Source organism: Glycine max, chromosome 11 (genome assembly GCF_000004515.6).
Source record: "Glycine max cultivar Williams 82 chromosome 11, Glycine_max_v4.0, whole genome shotgun sequence".
Classification (NCBI taxonomy): domain Eukaryota; kingdom Viridiplantae; phylum Streptophyta; class Magnoliopsida; order Fabales; family Fabaceae; genus Glycine; species Glycine max.
The window spans coordinates 18,274,372-18,293,360 of NC_038247.2; the positions used below are offsets into that span (position 1 = coordinate 18,274,372).

The 18,989-nt window shown below is 30.8% G+C and overlaps 1 protein-coding gene across 1 annotated transcript; it reads right to left on the bottom strand.

Moving 5' to 3' along the window:
* Positions 1-16,830: 16,830 nt before the first annotated feature.
* On the bottom strand, positions 16,831-17,374 carry LOC106795120 (uncharacterized). The gene is made up of 2 exons (XM_014763679.3): positions 17,034-17,374; positions 16,831-16,926 (listed from the first exon to the last, which is right to left on the bottom strand). The coding sequence occupies exons 1-2, from the start codon at positions 17,371-17,373 to the stop codon at positions 16,892-16,894; spliced, it is 375 nt and encodes a 124-aa protein (XP_014619165.1). The 5' UTR covers position 17,374; the 3' UTR covers positions 16,831-16,891.
* Positions 17,375-18,989: the final 1,615 nt, after the last annotated feature.

Genomic DNA, 18,989 nt, shown 5'->3' on the forward strand with positions numbered 1-18,989 from the left:
GACAAGTCCTGCTACAAGCGTTGGCAGCAACGATGACCGACATATTAAATTAATATGAAGGAAAAAATATTAAATAAAATAAATATAAAAGTTTACACAAATTTAATATTACTATCTACACACAAATTTATTATTTTTATAATTATTTACTTTAAAATATATTTCTGGAAAAATAATAAATTAAATTGATGATCTTAAAGTTATAAAATAATATAATATAACATCAAAATAAAAAATATAAAAATTAGATATATATATATATATATATATATATATATATATATATATATATTTATTTAAAAATAAAATTATTAATAGTTATATTCAATGTTAATTATTTAAATTAGAACCAATTAGATAAATGTAAATTAATGATAGAAGACTAATAGTTAATATAAATATAAGAATTTTGTAAATTTTATTTTATAAACTAATTTTTTAAGAAACTATAAATGTAATATTTAAATAATAAATATTATTTGCTTCACTTTTATATAAAAATATCTAGCTATATTTAAAATTATATGTTACAAAATTTATTATTTGATAAATTAAATAATATTTTTTAATTTTAAATTATGTTTTCTAAAATAACTTTTTGTTCAATGATATAAAAAATTAATTATATTTTAGATTATTTTAATATCACATTGAAGTTAGGCAATGAATACCAATAAGATTTAATAGTTACATATATTAAAATACTATTGAAACATATTAAACAAGATTAATAGGAAATCGTTATATATGCATGAATAAGTTTTAAGATTGAATTTTATGTAAAAAAAAAAAACTGAACTCTAAGTTAACTTATTTGTGAAATATAATTTTCAATTAAGTTCATTTATAATCATTTAAATGTATTAACCCTAATTAAATAATTTTTTTATACTATTTTAAATAATAATTTTCACATTAATAATAAATTAAATAATATATGACTATGTTTAATTTTTTTTAAAATAAGGTACATTAAAGTATATATTTCACAAAATAACTAAAAATATTTATAATATTATATAGTATAATATATATATATATATATATATATATATATATATATATATATATATATATATATATATATTAAAATTGTCTAAGACATTATTATTATTATTATTATATATAACAAAATAGTAGACATTATTATTATATATATTAAAATAGTATAATATATTATTTGTTTCTTGTTTTTTTTCACTTAGTTCTTTATAAAAATTTAATATTATTTAAAGCTTTTAATAATGAAATTATTTTTAAAATTAATAATATATATAGTCATTGATTATAATTAAAATTATATTACCATTTTCATCGTTCATTATCAAATTGATGGTTTCATTTTTTATATAAACTCTACTACAAAGGGTTATAAATATTCATCCAATTTCTTTTGGGTGTGTTTTCTATCTTCTTCTTCTTCTTTTTTTCATTATTATAATATCATTTCTTTCCTTCTTTATTTTTATTTTTATTTATGAAAAAGAATACTTGAATGTATCATTGATAATCGTCAACATTAAAAATTTAGCTTTCTTGGATTGATAAGGTATAAGATGAATCTATATTCATAATCGATAAAAAAAAATCACCTGTTTAAATTTTATTTTCAGTATTATTTATATTTATATTTTGATTTTAAGCCTAATTATTTTTTTGAATGATTTTTGTGAGATTGAATAAACATTTGAATCAATATCATATTTTTATTAGAAAGTTCTTATATGAATCATTTATCCAATACATTTTGTAAGGGATGAAAAGTGAAAATTAAAGATCATATTTGATCATATATATCATCTTACTCTTTTGTCTATTATCATTATTTTTTTCTTTGCAAGTATTACTCCCAGTTGTTTTTTCTTCTTCATTTTATTGTTATGCTTATACATGTTTTGATATAATATCATTTTTATTTTTCATTTTTATGTATGAAAGGATATTTTGAACCTACGACCGATCATCGTCAATAATTAAAATCCTTACGAAATTGAATAAACATTTGAATTAATATCATACTTTTATTAAAAAATTCTTATATGAATCATCTTTCTCTTTGTCTTTCATTATTTTTTCTTTTTTCTTTGCAAGAACCACTTCTTCTTTTTTTTCTTCTTCATTTTAGTGTTATGTTATTATAAGTTTTAATTATTATTATTGTTCATGTTTTTAATATATGTTTCATGTTTTTTCTTCTATAACTATTGTATTAGAAATCTTACTTTTATATTATATTTGTTCAACATGACATGAAAATATTCTATTATTGTGACGATTATTATTTTTTATCAATCATATTTTGAATAATTTCATTATAAATTTTCATTTTTCCTATTCAAATCAATTGTTGAATGATAAGAATGATAATTTTTAACTATCAATTGACTAATTTATTTTCTTTAAAATACATTTTATTAGTGTAAATAATTTAATCATTATCATTAACACAATAAATTTAATAATAATAATACAAAAATTATTTATAAAGATCTATAAAGGATAATAAACACCAATTAATTTGAAATAGCTAACGCATGTAACAATATAATAATTATTACAAAGAAACAATAGAATATAATAGTTAAAAACATATTAAAGATTAGTAATAAATACAAATAATTGATGATATTTTTAATAAAAAATATGTAAACAATGATATTTAAAGTTTGAAATATATAATTATTTTTATAAATAAATTTTGAAAATTAGTAAGCAATGAAAATATAACTAAAACTAAGGCAAAATAAATAATAATAATAATAATAATAATATTAATAATAATAATAATAATAATAATAATAAAAATAATTCATTATTATTAAATCAAGATTATTAAATTTATATTATGTCATAGTGAGGTTAATTAATTCAAATTTTAAAACTTTAAAAATATTACACAAAATTAATATATTCAAAATAAGTAAAATTATAATTTAAAAATAATTAATGACCATATCTATTTAATAGAATTCATACTAATTTTAACAAATTTAAAAAATATTTAAATTTCTATCATAAATATACACTCAAATTTAAATAAATATTGCACAATATATATATATATATATATATATATATATATATATATATATATATATATATATATATATTATTCTTTAACTTCTATGTTCCATATTGGTATTGCATTAATATTATTATTTAGAGAAAAAATAAATTATACTGAAATTCAACATACTTGATAAATTTAAAGAAAACATGTGTTCATTAAAAATATAATATTTAACATTATTTTTCAATTTTAATATTTATATATTTGTTTCACTACTAAAAAATTTTAAAATAGATAATTTTATTAATATGTATTTATTTTTCAAAAGATATTGTATCACCATTATTACTTGAATGAACAAAAAATATACATTTATTTTGGTCAGGCTTAGGTAATGTATTAGTGAGAGGGATTGGGATAACCAAATCAAGTAAGGAATCAAAAATGACTTGGTTCTATGAAATGGTTTGAAAGGGAAAAATTGATTCATGGAAGACAACATCTCTAGACACAAAAAAACTTCTTAGTGTCCAAGCTATACAATTTGTATCCTTTATAACCTCTTGGATAGCCAACAAATACTACAGGTACTGCTTTAGGCGAGAACTTGTTCCTTGATGATGGAAGAGTGGAGGCAAAGGCCAAACAACCAAAACTCCTCAAGGCATGATAATCTGGTTCCTTCTTAAACAAAATGTTGAAGGGTGAGTTGTGTTTTAGTAGTGGTGAAGGAGTTCTATTGATGAGAAAGGTTGCAGTGGTAACACAATCCTCCCAAAATGATATAGGGACTTTAGATTGAAAGTACAAAGCTCTGGCTACATTGAGCAGGTGTTGATGCTTCTTTTCCACTACTGAATTTTGTTCTGGTCTCTCAACACAGGAAATTTGATGAAGAGTACCTATGGAAGCCAAAAACTCAGTGAGAGCAAGCTCTTTAGCATTATCAGATCTGAGGCACTTGATGGAAACACCAAACTGAGTCTGAACCATAGTGAAAAATTGTTTCACATAGATTGAAGCTTCAAATTTGTGTTTAAGCATAAATAGCCAAGTGAATCTTGAGCAATCATCTACCAATGTAAGGAAAAATCTCTTCCCCTCATATGTAAGATGGGCATAGGGACCCCATATATCACAATGGAGTAAACCAAAAGGTAAATCAGATAAATTGTTAGAGTTAGGAAAGGATAATCTTTTAAATTTAGCAAGTGGACAAACAAAACAATTAGAAGAAGAGAAATTAGGAGAGAATTGTAAACCAATTTTATTATTCAAATGATTGAAAACTTTGTCTGATATATGACTAAACCTAGAATGCCAAATATGAACATTTTTACAAAGAGTGGAATTTACGTATGAATTGATAACAGAAAAGGTAAATTTGCAATCATGGGTGTCCTTGAGGTCTAGGACATAAAGGCCTTGGATGAGATCCCCTCTACCAATCCTCTTGCAAGCTTGCTTCTCCTGAATATCAAATTCATTTTAGGAAAAAGAATTGGACAAATTAGGATTATTTAGTAGGGCACTAACTGAAATTAAATTGAATTTGATTTTAGGAATGTAACCAACATTATGCAAGACTAAGGTGTTGGTTAAGCAAACTGAACCAATGGCAAGAATGGGTATAATGTCACTATTAGGAAGAGTTACAGTTTTATCAAAAACAAGCTGATGAGATCTAAAATTATGAAGAGAGCAAGTAATATGAATGCTTGCACTAGAATCTAAAAGTCAACAATCATGAAGAAAATTGGAAGTGGAAGTAGAAAGAATCATACCACTTGAGGAAGAAACACTGTGAGGAATGACAACATTGGTAGCATGACTTTGTAAAAGATTCATCAATTGACTATATTGTTGAGCAGTAAGTTGAAACTATGAACCCAAGTCAACAGAAGAGGGTTGTGATTGAGCCATATCAACAGAAACTTAGTGAGCAACCTTGTGTGATGGTTCAGAGGAGGAAAAAGATTGCTTCTTGACCTTTGAGGAATATCCCTTCCTCTTATAATTTGGAGGATAGCCATACAACTTGAAACAACGATCCTGAGTATGACCCTGCATACCACAAAGAGCACACAAGGGGCAGTTCTTGGAAGATCCTTTGGAGCGATTATCAGAATTATTTCTTGCACCAAAAGAATTCTTGAATGCAAAAGCATGTGAAACCTCACTAGCAGAAGTTCTAAACGTGGGTGCACCAACCTCTTTTTTCTTTTCTTCTTGAACAATTAAGGCAAAAACCTTAGTAATTGGGGGAAAAGGATCCATGGAAATAATTTAACCTCTGATAGTAGAGAAAGATTCGTTTAGCCCCATCAAGAACTGCATAGCATACTCCAGCTGCTCAAAATCGCACCATGGTTGAATTCCTCCATAGCTGCAGTTATGTGATGGTTTCAGTTCTAAGAGCGACTCCCAGAGAGAACGAAGCTTGGAGTAGAAGGAAGAAACAGACATGGACCCTTGTTGCAGAGTGATCAATTCATGTTTAAGCTGAAAAATTAGAGGACCATTACGTTTTTCGAAATGTTCTTTGAGATAATCTCAAATTGCTTTGGCAGAATAACAATGTAAGATAATCACTTGCATCTCCTTTGATAATGAATTAAGGAGTCAAGATGAGACAATACTATCATTGCGATGCCATAAAGCATGGGTGGAGGGACCCAAAGTAGGTTCAAGAATTGAACCGTCGACAAACCCATATTTGTTCTTCCCATGAAGAGCCATGCGCATTGCTTTCTTCCAAGAATTGTAGTTTTCACCTGTGAGGGGGTGTGAAACTAGAGCAATGCTAGGATTATCGGATGAATGAAGAATTAACGGGTTAGAATCATCAATGGCAGCCATGACCAAGGAAAGAAGGAAAGAAACGATTTAGAAGAAAACAATCATGAAGAAGAAGATAATAAACAGAGAGAAGCTTCAAGAGCAAGCAATAGGCGCGGAAGGAGTAACTTCTGATACCATATCAGATATCAAAGTGAAGAATGAAAACAAATTGAATTAATTGGTGAAGGTGCTACAAGAAATGGTTTATATACAAAGGATTCAATAAAAACAGAAAAAGAGTAACTAACTAATTGTATATCTGTCATAATAGTTTGACAACTAATTATAACTAACTAAAGCTATATTTACAATAGAATCGTAATACTTTCCTTGCAGGAATGAAACTGGAAATTAAAGAAAATTAGTTACCAGTCCATATCAGTATCTCACATCTTGGAGAGACTTCGATGATCCATCTGAAGGCGAGTTTTTGTATAGGGTCAATACTCATAGCTTTCCTCAATTAGTTGCTCCAAAAGGAACAAAAGTTTTGTACAATGTGGGGACGTGGAATGGCTATCTTTTTAGCGGGGTTTCTTGGCAAAGAATGCATGCTATCTTTAATTTCTCTTTAGATTTAATTGACAAAGAAGTTTCTTATGCAACATCCATTTTTTTTCGTAAATAAATTTAAAAATATTTTTAGTATAAATAAATAAATAAATATAGAACAAATAATAGGCTGAGTATCCTAGATATAAATAGTTATGTTAAGTTAGGTGCCTCCTTTTTGGCCTCATTTTCGTTTTTTTCCTTCTTCTCTCAAAACCCTTTCTTTTTCCCACAGCCCACAAAACCTGTTTCAGAAAAACGATGATCCTGGACTCATTCATCGTTGGATCGTTGTGAAATTTTAGTAACATGTTCGCAACCTAATTTCAAACATTCTCACCGTTGGGAATATTAAAATCATATCTGAGCTTAGAGGAAAACTCTTCGCATTGTAGCCTTTTATTTTCCCGTAGAAACCCAAAACTGTCTCGGTAAAACTACGATTCCGGTTTCGTTAACCGTTGGATTTTCATGAAAATTGGATACGTTGTCCAAAATTTAATTGTGCACACTTTCACCGTTGGGATTTGCGAGATAATATTCATGGAGGGAGAAAAAGGAATCGCATGAAGACAGTACATGTGGAAGTTTCAATCTCTTCTCCGTCTTTCTGATGTTTGAGAATTTTATCGGAGCAGTCAAAGGAATAACTGGAGGAATCTCAGGGAACTGCTAGAGATGATGCTATCGTTGGCTGAAGACACGTGAGTCCGCTCAGAGGTAAGGATGAATTATTCATAATTGGAAATTAGTGAGAACATGTGTAGAGATCCTTAGAGATATCAATTGGAATGAGTTTTGGGGGTGTTTTTGCAATTTTCATTTTATCCTTATAATTATTACAGTGAATTATATTTGCTTGATGAATCAATTGATGTCTCAATGAGAAATGGCTGAGATTGATGTGTTCTTGTGTTGAGTGTGAACCCCTTAAAAAAATTAAGCTCTTTTTTTTAACGTAAAATATATTTTAAATAATATTATTCAATGACTTATTTTATATAAATTATTATCTTGTTCTAATTTTTCTATGATAATGATCAACATGTTATGTGTATATAATTATTGTAATACTAGAATAATAAATTAAAGAAAATTGTAAGATTAATGCCTAGTGGTTGTTTCTTTTGATGTAATATTAAATTGTTATAGAAATCCTTTGATTAAAAAAAATTTAGTTACATATATATGTTTTGTATCATGCAAATATTATTATTGTGTGATGTGTATATGAGTTATAAGGTGTAATAAGTTATTATAATGGTATTATAATATTATTGTGAAGATTGAATAGTACAAAGTTGAATGTGTCAATTTGCGAGATACATGTAAAAATGAAATGGTTGATGTGATATTATGAGATGTTAAATTGTGGGCATGATATTTGATTGTGAATAAGTGTGTGTGTTTGACACTTGATGTGACAATAATTATATTGTGAGCTATGAATTATACAATAATCCGACCAGTGTTATCTTGAGAAAAGCATTGATGTGCAATGTTTAAGAGAAAATGTAGGTTTCCTATTCAGGAACCAATGTTAAATTGTAGCGCAATGTGTTAAACGTGTTTGCAAAATGAGTGTGAGGTCGAAGGTATTGTATAATTCATGAGCAATACTTATAAATGAAATATGTGATGAATTGTGGAATAATATGTTGCCTTGAGATTATAATATTGTTATTGAGATTGAGTAGAAGTGTAAAGTAGAACAGGTGTTAAATTGTGAGATACGTGAAAACATGTGATGGTGGATTCTAACATTATGAGATATGAAATTGTGAATGAGTTTTGGTTGTGAATAAGTGTGTGATTAACTCTTGATGTGACATTATTTGTGTTGTAAGCTGTGAATTGTACAATAACCCGACCAGTGTTATCTTGAGAAAAGTTTAAATTGCAGCGTTAAAGATAAAGTGTAGGTTTCCTATTTAGGAACCAATGTTAAAGAGAAAATGTAGGTTTCCTATTTAGGAACCAGTGTTAAATTGTAGCGCAATATGTTGTACGTGTTTAAAACACGAGTGTGAGGTCATGGGTATTGTATAATTCACGAGCAGTGTCTGTGTGCTAAAATGATTTTAGGGGTTGGACCTGAATCAGGAGGGAAAGGCCCTAACGGACTCTTCGGAGTGTAGGCCTTGGGGGTCACCGGGTTTGAGTGCTCCTTTAAGCCTATGTTGATCCCATATGGTTGGAGCATTCTCGCAAAACATCGTGACCCTGACTGGTCTCCCTATGATCTTACTTAGTAATAGTGACCTGACAAACTTATTGTGTGGTGTGTCTTGTTATGTACTCCTAAGCGCCCCAAGGTGGTTTTTCACTGACATGGTACCACATTGCAAATAGGCTTGAGTCTTAGCATAACTGTCTCATGCGCTTGAGTCTTAGCATAACTGTCTTGATCAGAGAATGTGATTCTTGTGCAATGTGATTGATGATTGAAAAGTGTGATTGATGGATGAAAAGTGAACTTTGAATGACAAAGTGGTGGAATTACATGAATTACGTGTAAGTAAATTTTATTTGGTTTATATGATATGTATATCTAATTGTCTTGTTTCTCTATTAGTTAGGAATGTGATAACTCACTCCTCGTGTGTTGTTTGTATTTGGATTCTGTGATGATCTTGAACTTTGCGTTCGGGGGAATAGATGACTAGGTGAATTGATTTAAGGAACCTTGTGCTGAAGGACGTTGAGACACAACGCTCTGATAGGATGTGACATTGGGGTATATGATTTTATATTAATTGTATGAAGTCTTAAATGGTCTTGCTTAAACCGAGATAACTTTATTATTTATTTGGACAAGTTTGAATATGATGTAGAAGAAAGTGAATGTGAGCCTTTTATCCCTTTGAAAGACTTGTATTTAAAAATGAAAAAAATACTTTTAATTAATATTTAGATTTTTATTCCTTTGTTAGTATATATGTGAGGGGTAGAGGGTGTCACATCTTATGGATATGAAACATTTAACGGTCCAATACTTACTAGAGAGAGTTTTCTATGGTCTTCTCAAACACAAAGTTCAATCCAACGGGAACTACAGAACATTTTCTATGGTCTTCTCAAACACAAAGTTGGGATATTGTAAACACTCATCCTATAGATCAGTGTGAATATTATGCAGTTTGTGGTGTCAACTCTAATTGCAATATTAACGATCTTCCAATATGTGTTTGCTTGCAAGGTTTCATACCAAAGTATCATGCAAAGTGGGATTCACATGATTGGTCTGGTGGGTGTGTGAGAAGAAAAAAAATTTAATTGTCATAATGGAGATAGGTTTCTGAAGTACTCAGGAATGAAGTTACGAGACATATCTTCTTCTTGGTTTAACAAGAGCTTGAGCCTTAAGGAATGTGAGACATTATGCTTGAGAAACTGCTTGTATACTGCATATGCAAATTTATATGTCATAGGTGGTGGGAATGGCTACTTGCATTGGTTTGATGACATTGTGGACATGAGAAATCACACTGACGAAGGACAAGAAATTTATATTCGACTGCCATTTTTTGAACTCGGTATTTTCTTTTCCAATCCCATATTTTGCCTTTTAAGATATATATATATATATATATATATATATATATATATATATATATATATAAGAAATATAAGCTTTAATAACTTTTAGGTTCATGATATATGTATCTAATTTTTTCTTTTGAGTCCCTGATAAATTTTTTCGTTGTTCTGAGCACCTAGTTGATATCGAATGTTGAATCGTTCAAAAACAAATAAAATTAGAAAATTCTATAGCACAAGATTAACCTAGGTTAAACTCAGAAATATGATTCAATATAGTTTCTACATTTATTCACTTATAAACAGAAAAATGAATTTTTGTCAAACAGTTTGTAAGCAACTTTAAAAGAATGTGAAAACATACAAAATAGAATTGAAGAAAGAACAAAGCAGAACAAGAACAAAATACAATCTAAGATGAAAAACATCAATCTAATTCACCAAACCAATGCAAATAAAATTATCACAGTTACTACAAATGATGTTCAATGTAAAAGTTCAATCAAATCAAATCTCTAAATTTTTTGAAATTGTAAATTATGTTGAAAGATCACCCAAACAATCTGTGATTAATTTTATAAATTAGGAAATGAATCCATTTCAATCTTAAACATCATCACGATCATGAAAAACGAAAGTAGGATTGAAGAGAAAGAAGAACACTCACAAACCAAGACTCAAATTCAGCTTTGCTTAGAGTGGATCCTTGGATTGATTAATTTTTTAGCCCTCAATGATCATCACCAATGAAGAAGCCATGAAATTATGTTCAAGAGAATGGTGGAACAGAAGTGAAGAGATGAAGAAGAATGAAGAACACTTGAGAGAAAAAGAGAGAAAAAAGAGAGAAGAAGAAAGCTTACCATAAGTTTTGTACAAAATGAAGTGTACTGAAGTTCTAAGTTCTGTTCTTAACTAACTATCTAGCACTAATATATAGAGTGCTAGTAACTAACTAACTAACTAAACTAATTATACAAAAAAAGTCCAAACTCAACCTAATTTTTCAAGTACAGAGGTTCTGACTTTCAAGCTCAATTTGACCCTTGAAATGGAAGAATTAGCCAAAGCTTATTTGTAACAAATGAAGATCTTTTTCTTATCTTTCCATGGACTGCTCACAAGTTCCATTTGGAATTCTTTAGTATCCTCTAGGCCCTATACAAGGCAGATAGGTCAAGTAAGCACAAAATTTGAAATTTAACTACAATTCTCAATTAAGCTCAATCATTTGCTTTAAACCAAACCTGAGTTAAGGTGAGAAAATAAAGTTCAAAGAGATGTAAATTGAGCTAAGAAGAATATAAAAATATCACACATTCCATTTGGAGTTCTGTAGTGTCCTCTAGGCCTTACACAAGATAGATATGTCAAGTAAGCACAAAATCTAAAATTTAGTTACAATTCTCAATTAAACTCAATCATTTACACCAAAACTGAGTTAAGATGAGAAAATAAGGGTAAAAAAATGTCAATTGAGCTAAGAAGAATAGAAAAGTTTTAAACTACAAATGCTCAATCATTGGTATATTAAAATTTTTATTTCGGATCCTTATCATTGATTAAGTGATGACATGACATCATTACAATGACTGATATATGTTGGAAGAGCCATTGAGATGGTGTAACATATTTAAGCCATATATATATATATATATATATATATATATATATGTCAAACATTTAAGCCAGAAATATATTATATGTTATGTTGGACTGGTATGAAACAAAAGAAAGAAGTATGCATGCTATTCCATTTCATCCAAAACCATTCTTTGTTTCCCCAAATTTGTAGCAGGAGATGGAATATTTTTTCTTGTTTCTTGTTTTTTTATCCATTTCATTTCACACTGATATAAAATACCTAAACAATGAAATAATAACTTTATTCCATTCCGTTGGTTTTTTACATTCTATTCAACAATTGACTAGATATGATTAATTCCTGTCTTGTTGAAATCTGCCTTTACCATTAAGTATACCATAGCCAATAGCCATTTAATTATGAGAAGTTGTATAGAACAATCCATTACAAATCAGTTTGGAAGTTGAAGTTGTTCCGTATAACATGCCTTTGGTGATCAATTTCAATCCTCATATCACATGAAGAACAAGAGGAACTTCAATCAAAAGAAGCTTGCAGGGATTCTAGCAGGACTTGTTACATTCGTTTTTGGACTAGCAATTATTGTGTGTGCCACTTAAACAATTATAAAAAGGGTGAAACTACCCAAGCCAGGTGACATTTTTTAACATTTAACTCTCCAATAGTCATTTATTGTTATGAAAACAAAATAATTTTAAATGAAAGAAGTATTTTTCAATTAATTCTTCAATCTGTTTTCTGTTTCATCTATATGTCCCATTATTTAGTTAACATCATAATATAACCACTAATATAATATAACCCATAGTGCAAATCCCAAAAGATGCGGTCTTTTTGGCAAATGAAACCACCAAATTACTTTTTGATCTCTGAGATCGATTTGGCCTAATTATGACAGCTTGAAGTTTCAATATGTCAGATATTAAAGCATATACTAACGGATGATTTTTTCAACTGATACATGTTTGATTTCCCTTAACTTAAGTAAGGTATCGTGATCAAACCCTGTGTATCAAATAAATCTCCATTGAAAAAAATTGATTCCACCATGTTGTAGATGTTCTCGCCTCGAATATAATTTGTATTCTCTCAAGGTTACTTATAATTTACAAGAAAAAAAAATATAAAAAATGATTGAAAAACAAAGCAGGTCATTACATCTTAATTGGTAATTCTTCAATCTTTTTGTCTACCGGATTCAAACCCAATCTCTTAAGGTCATTATAAGATAATTATTATAGGGACCAAGACTGTCGGTGATAATTCTTCAATCTAATCCACGGCTACTGATTTTTCTTGTATGAACAGAAATTTCCTCATAGACCTTGAGCACTAGAAACGGAGAGAGTTTAAATAGGCTACAAAGCTTTGATTTCATTTGAAGGAAGAATTGCATTTGTAAGTTGTAAGTGTAAAAAATATACATACACTGATCTAAACATGCAAATAAATTTAAATAGCATATTTAGATCAAACAGCGGAAATTAAAATAATTACGAGCGTACCTCCAGTCATTGCAAATTGAACGGGAAGCGACGCACACACGAACCTGAAAGACAGTTTTGTTCTTCCAGACCCTTACTCACTCTGAATAGATGGTGTAATTTTTCCTGAATAGAGAAGTGGGTTTGGTGATACAAAACTGAGAGCACCCCATCCTATTTATAGAGTCTGTCCATCACAGAGCTCTCTCAACTTGTTATCAGAACGTGAGATAGGAAGTTATCAGACGTGAGATAAGAAGTTATCAGTACGTGAGATGATGGGTACGTGATTTGTTACTGAAGGTGGTTGCAAATATATTTTGCAAAGATATGAGATGAATGTGGATGGAAAATGGACCAGATTCAAAATAACTAATTTTTTCAAAAATAATAAAATTAATTAATTAAAAGAACGTGGAGGTGAACGTGCACTTCCAACATTCTCCCACTTGGTCCATTTAACCCAACATCAACCGTAACAAGAAACATAATATATGAGTCATGGCGATAGGTCCTCTGATGATGAGTAGTATCTTCCATGTACCACAATATATCGAGTCTCTCAACACTAGCTCTCAACTTAATGAATAAACCATATGTTTATTCTATATCTAAACCAAATGATTTTTCTCGAAATAAATAAATATGTGCACAAAACGATATGAGAAAATATCTAACTGAATAAGAGTTTCATTGAAAATAACAAATGTACGTACAATGAAATTACATCATGGAACCAAGTCCCATTCGTACTACATGATCCTTAAAATTCTTTGGTGGCATGCCTTTAGTTAAAGGATCAGCAATCATTAACTCAGTGTTAACGTGTTCAATGACCACTTTCTTTTCTTTAACATGTTCTCTTATGGCTAAGTACTTGATGTCGATGTGCTTACTTCGACTTCCACTTTTGTTGTTTTTAGCCATAAACACTGCAGCAAAGTTGTCACAATACAACTTTAATGGCCTAGAAATAGAGTCCACAACTCTAAGGCCAGATATGAAACTCTTCAACCATACACCATGCGAGGTAGCCTCAAAACAAGAAACGAACTCAGCCTCCATAGTGGAAGTAGTAGTCAAGGTTTGTTTGGCACTTCTCCAAGATACAGCTCCACTGACTAACATAAAAATATAACCAGATGTTGATCTTCGTGAATCAACGCAACCAGCAAAGTCTGAGTCGGAGTAGCCAATCACTTCTAGACAATCAGTTTGTCTGTACATGAGCATGTAATCTTTTGTTCCTTAAAGATATCTCATCACTTTCTTTGCAGCTTTCCAGTGGTCAATACCTGGATTACTTTGATATCTTCCCAAAACTCCAACAGTGAATGCAATATCAGGTCTAGTGTAAACCTGAACATACATAAGGCTTCCAACTGCTGAAGCATATGGAATATTTTTCATGTGTTCCCGCTCAAAATCATTTTTGGGGCATTGACTCAAAGCAAGTTTGTCACCCTTCACAATGGGAGCTACACTTGGTGAACAATCTTTCATATTAAATCTCTCTAAAACTTTGTTGATATAGGTTTCTTGAGACAAGCCTAAAATGCCTTGAGATCTTTCTCTATGGATCTTTATGCCTATGACATAAGATGCCTCTCCCATATCCTTCATATCAAAGTTCTTTGAGAGAAATTGTTTCACCTCATATAGCATACCCTTATCATTAGTCGCAAGCAGAATGTCATCTACGTATAATACAAGGAAACAAATCTTACTCCCACTGACCTTCTGGTATATACAGTGATCCATGACATTCTCTTCAAAGCTAAATGAAGAAATGACCTCATGAAATTTTAAATACCATTGGCGAGAATCTTGTTTCAATCCATAAATGGACTTATTAAGCTTGCAGACTAAGTGCTCACCAACACTAGATAAGAATCCCTCAGGTTGTTTCATGTAAACCTCTTCTTCTAGATCACCATTCAGGAACGCCGTTTTCACATCCATTTGATGCAGCTCAAGATCAAAATGAGCTACTAATGCCAGAATTACTCGAAGAGAGTCTTTTTTAGATACAGGGGAAAATGTCTCTCTGTAATCGATTCCTTCTCCTTGAGTGAATCATTTAGCAACAAGTCTTGCCTTATGTCTCTCAATGTTGCCTTCTGAGTCTTTCTTTGTTTTGAAGACCCATCTACATCCGATGGCTTTTACACCAACAGGCAACTCAACGAGATCCCAAACTTGGTTAGATGCCATAGAATCCATCTCATCCCTCATAGCATTATACCACAAATTTGATTCCTTAGAACTCATGGCTTGTGAAAACGTCTCAGGATCATTTTCGGCTCCAATGTTGTAGTCTGATTCTTGTAGGTACACTACATAATCACTAGGAATTGCTGTCCTTTTTATTCTAGTAGATCTTCTTAATGTTGTTTGGTCATCTTGCTGAGGAACTTGTTCAACTGGTTCTTCACCAGTTTGTTCAATATCATCATGTTGTTCCTCACAAACAACTCGATCTACATGATCACTTTCAACAGCTTGTGGAACTTCAATCACTGGTTGTCTAACACCCATTTTAACTTGAGGGGTGGGAATGACTACCAACCTATTACTTGTCCCATAAGGTTCAACTTCATAGTGATCCCTTTCAGAAGAAATGTTCTGAAATTGATCACTCCCACTGATCAAGTCATTTTCAAGAAACTTTGCATTCCTTGATTCCACAATCCTAGTGTTGTGGGATGGACAATAGAACCTATACCCTTTAGACCTTTCAGCATATCCAATGAAATACCCAGTAATAGTCTTATGGTCTAGTTTCTTCTCTTGTGGATTATAAATTCTTACTTCAGACGGGCATCCCTAAACGCGTATATGTCGTAAACTTGGTTTCCAACCCTTGAATAGCTCAAAAGGTGTTTTTGAGACAACCTTGGTTGGAACTCGGTTTAATATATACGCAGCCGTCTTAAGAGCATCAATCCACAAGAATTGAGGAAGCTTTACATTACTCCTCATGCTTCTCACCATGTCTAATAAGGTTCGATTTCTTCGTTCTGCCACACCATTCTGATCCGGAGAACCAGGCATAGTGTATTGGGCAACAATCCCATGTTCTTGAAGAAATTTTGCAAATGAACCTGGTGCTTGTCCATCCTCTGTGTATCTACCATAGTACTCCCCACCTCTATCTGATCTCACGATCTTAATTTGTTTTCCACATTGTTTCTCAACTTCAGCCTTAAAAACTTTAAAGGCATCTAAAGCTTCATTCTTAGAATGAAGTAAGTAGAGATACATATATCGTGAATAATCATCTATAAAGGTTATGAAGTATTTCGGACTATTTGCATCCATGTCTGGACAACATATGTCTGTATGTATGATTTCTAATAAATTAGAACTCCTCTTTGCACCTTTTTAGACTTGTTAGTTTGCTTACCCTTAATGCAATCTACACAAGTCTCAAAATCAGCGAAATCCAAAGTACTAAGTACTCCTTCATTTACTAATCGCTTGATTCTTTCAATAGAGATATGTCCTAATCTCCGGTGCCACAACATAGAGGATTCTTCATTCACAATACATCGTTTTAACCTAACAGAAACGTGCATAGAAGTAGCGTCATTTTGCAATTCAATCGAATAAAGACCATCAACCAATTGACCACAACCAATAATTTCAGATTTATTTAGTAAATTAAAACCAAAGTCTGTAAAATTAAAATAAAATCCCAAAGGTGCAAGTTTAGAAACAGAAATTAAGTTTTTACAGAAACTAGGAACATAAAAAACTTTCTCCAAATGTAATTTAAAGCCATTACTTAAGACTAAGACGCACGTTCCAATGGCCTCTACATGCGAGCTCATCCTACTCCCTGAGTAGATGCACTGCTCACTTCCCACTGGCTTCCTTAGGCTTTCCATACCCTGCAAGGTATTAGAAACATGGATTGTAGAACCAGAGTCAATCCACCATGTATTATGATTCACATTAATCATATTAGATTCATAACAAACAAAGGCAAATGGTGTACCTTTCTTCTCAAACCAACTTTTAAATTTGGGGCAGTCCTTCTTCATGTGTCCTTTCTTTTTACAGAAGAAACACTTTGACTCCTTTTTAATTGTTGGTTGAGTCGGAATCTTTCCTTTATTGGTGCCTACAGACTTCTTCCTATCCTTTCCAGAATTAGAAGTAGTCAAATTTACCTTCTCACCCTCTTCCATTATCAATCTCTCCTCTTCTTGAACACACATGGTCATCAATTCATTAATAGACCATTTATCCTTATGTGTGTTGTAGGAGATTTTGAAGGGTGTATACTGTTGAGGTAGGGTGCACAAAATGAAATGTACCAGGAAGGATTCAGACATGGTAACTTTCAAGGTTTTCAACTGAGCCACTATGTCCCTTAAACGCATGATATGTTCACGCACACCCCTCGTTCCAGTAAGCTTAATGGAAGAGAATTGCATAATGAGTGTGCTAGCAAGTGACTTCTCAGAGGTCGTAAACTGTTCATCAATGGCTTTCAACAAATCTCTGACCTTATCATGCTGGTCAACTGAACCCCGGATACTAGCGGATATGTTGGTTTTTATGAACATAACGGAGAGACGATTAGATCTCTCCCACTTTTCATAAAGATCAACAACATCAGGTTCGCTAGTTTCAGTAATAGCCGGTGGCTCATCCTTCCTTATAGCATAGTCAATATCCATCCAGCCCAAATGAAGGAGAACTCTTTCCTTCCAAACCTTATAATTATCACCTTTCAAAATGGGAAGGTCACAAGAAATATTCATAGATTGTGAAACTGCAAACAAACACACATGCTCATTAAGAAAATTTGAGACTAAACAAATGCCATCTTTTGCTAATGCAAATCATGTCTCAATATATGAATCTAGTGACACAAAACTTGCCTGTGGGCTAAAGTCCTACTCAATTAGATCCATCATGCAACTTTATGATAAAACTATTAAATCATGTTCTTTTCCTTAATTCCTGTGGGTAAATTAAGAAATATAATTTAATATTTTATCCTAATTAACCATACAAATATAACAAAATTCCTGTGGGTAGATTTCATCATATTACATATGATTAATCACAATTAATATTTCTAATGTGATTATAAATTTAGTATATAATTTTACTCAATTAAAGATGCTGTGGCTATTCTCTAATTTAATAAAATTATATTAATCACTTAACATTCAAAAATAATCCTTGCATAAACATACTTAATAATGCAAATGTGCTCAATATTGAATCATAAAAATTACATGTATACCAATTCAAAATAACATTGCACGTATATTCATTAAACATGTAATAAACTTTAAAGGATTAAATCCAATGCATACCAGTATTTAACATAATATTGCATGTTCAACATAACTTAAGAGACAAACAATTTTTAAACAGTTTGTGCATAAATGATTTATCCTTCAGAAGTTATAAATACACATGAACTGCAATTAATAAACATTTAAATTGTAGTAGCTTAGCGGCAAAGGGAGTCCTTTCATGCTTGTAGGGTGAGGGTTCAAAACCAGCCTAAGGCGTTTTCGTTTCATTTATACTTCCTTTTAATTAATTAAAACGAAAACAAACAACAAAAGGCAGCAACGAGATTCGAACCCAGAACAATGAGGTAATACACATCGCATCTACCACTAGACAAAGTCGTGCTTTGTTTAATATTATTAATTTAAAATGTATATTAACAATTCCAACACAATAAACAAAACCCACAAGACTTTGTCTTCAACCTCCAGCAGTGGTAAAAAAAAAAAATATTATTACCTCAATTTCGAAAAACCCATATCATTATATGCATTTTAGACACCCAAAAATACGTTTTAAATCATAGAAAAATTAGAAAACTCACACCATTCCTAATTTTGATGTTATTTTGAATTAAGGAGGCTTAAAACATACCACCCATATACTCAGAAAATAAACTCCGCATAGGAACGACCCA

Excerpts from the sequence above, each read along its gene's own strand:
- LOC106795120 (XM_014763679.3), bottom strand. The coding sequence starts at position 17,373 with ATGTCTGAATCCTTCCTGGTACATTTCATTTTGTGCACCCTACCTCAA. Across the intron at positions 16,927-17,033 it reads AAGTTGGTTTGAGAAGAAAG|GGTATGGAAAGCCTAAGGAA; the intron begins GTACACCATTTG and ends AATACCTTGCAG.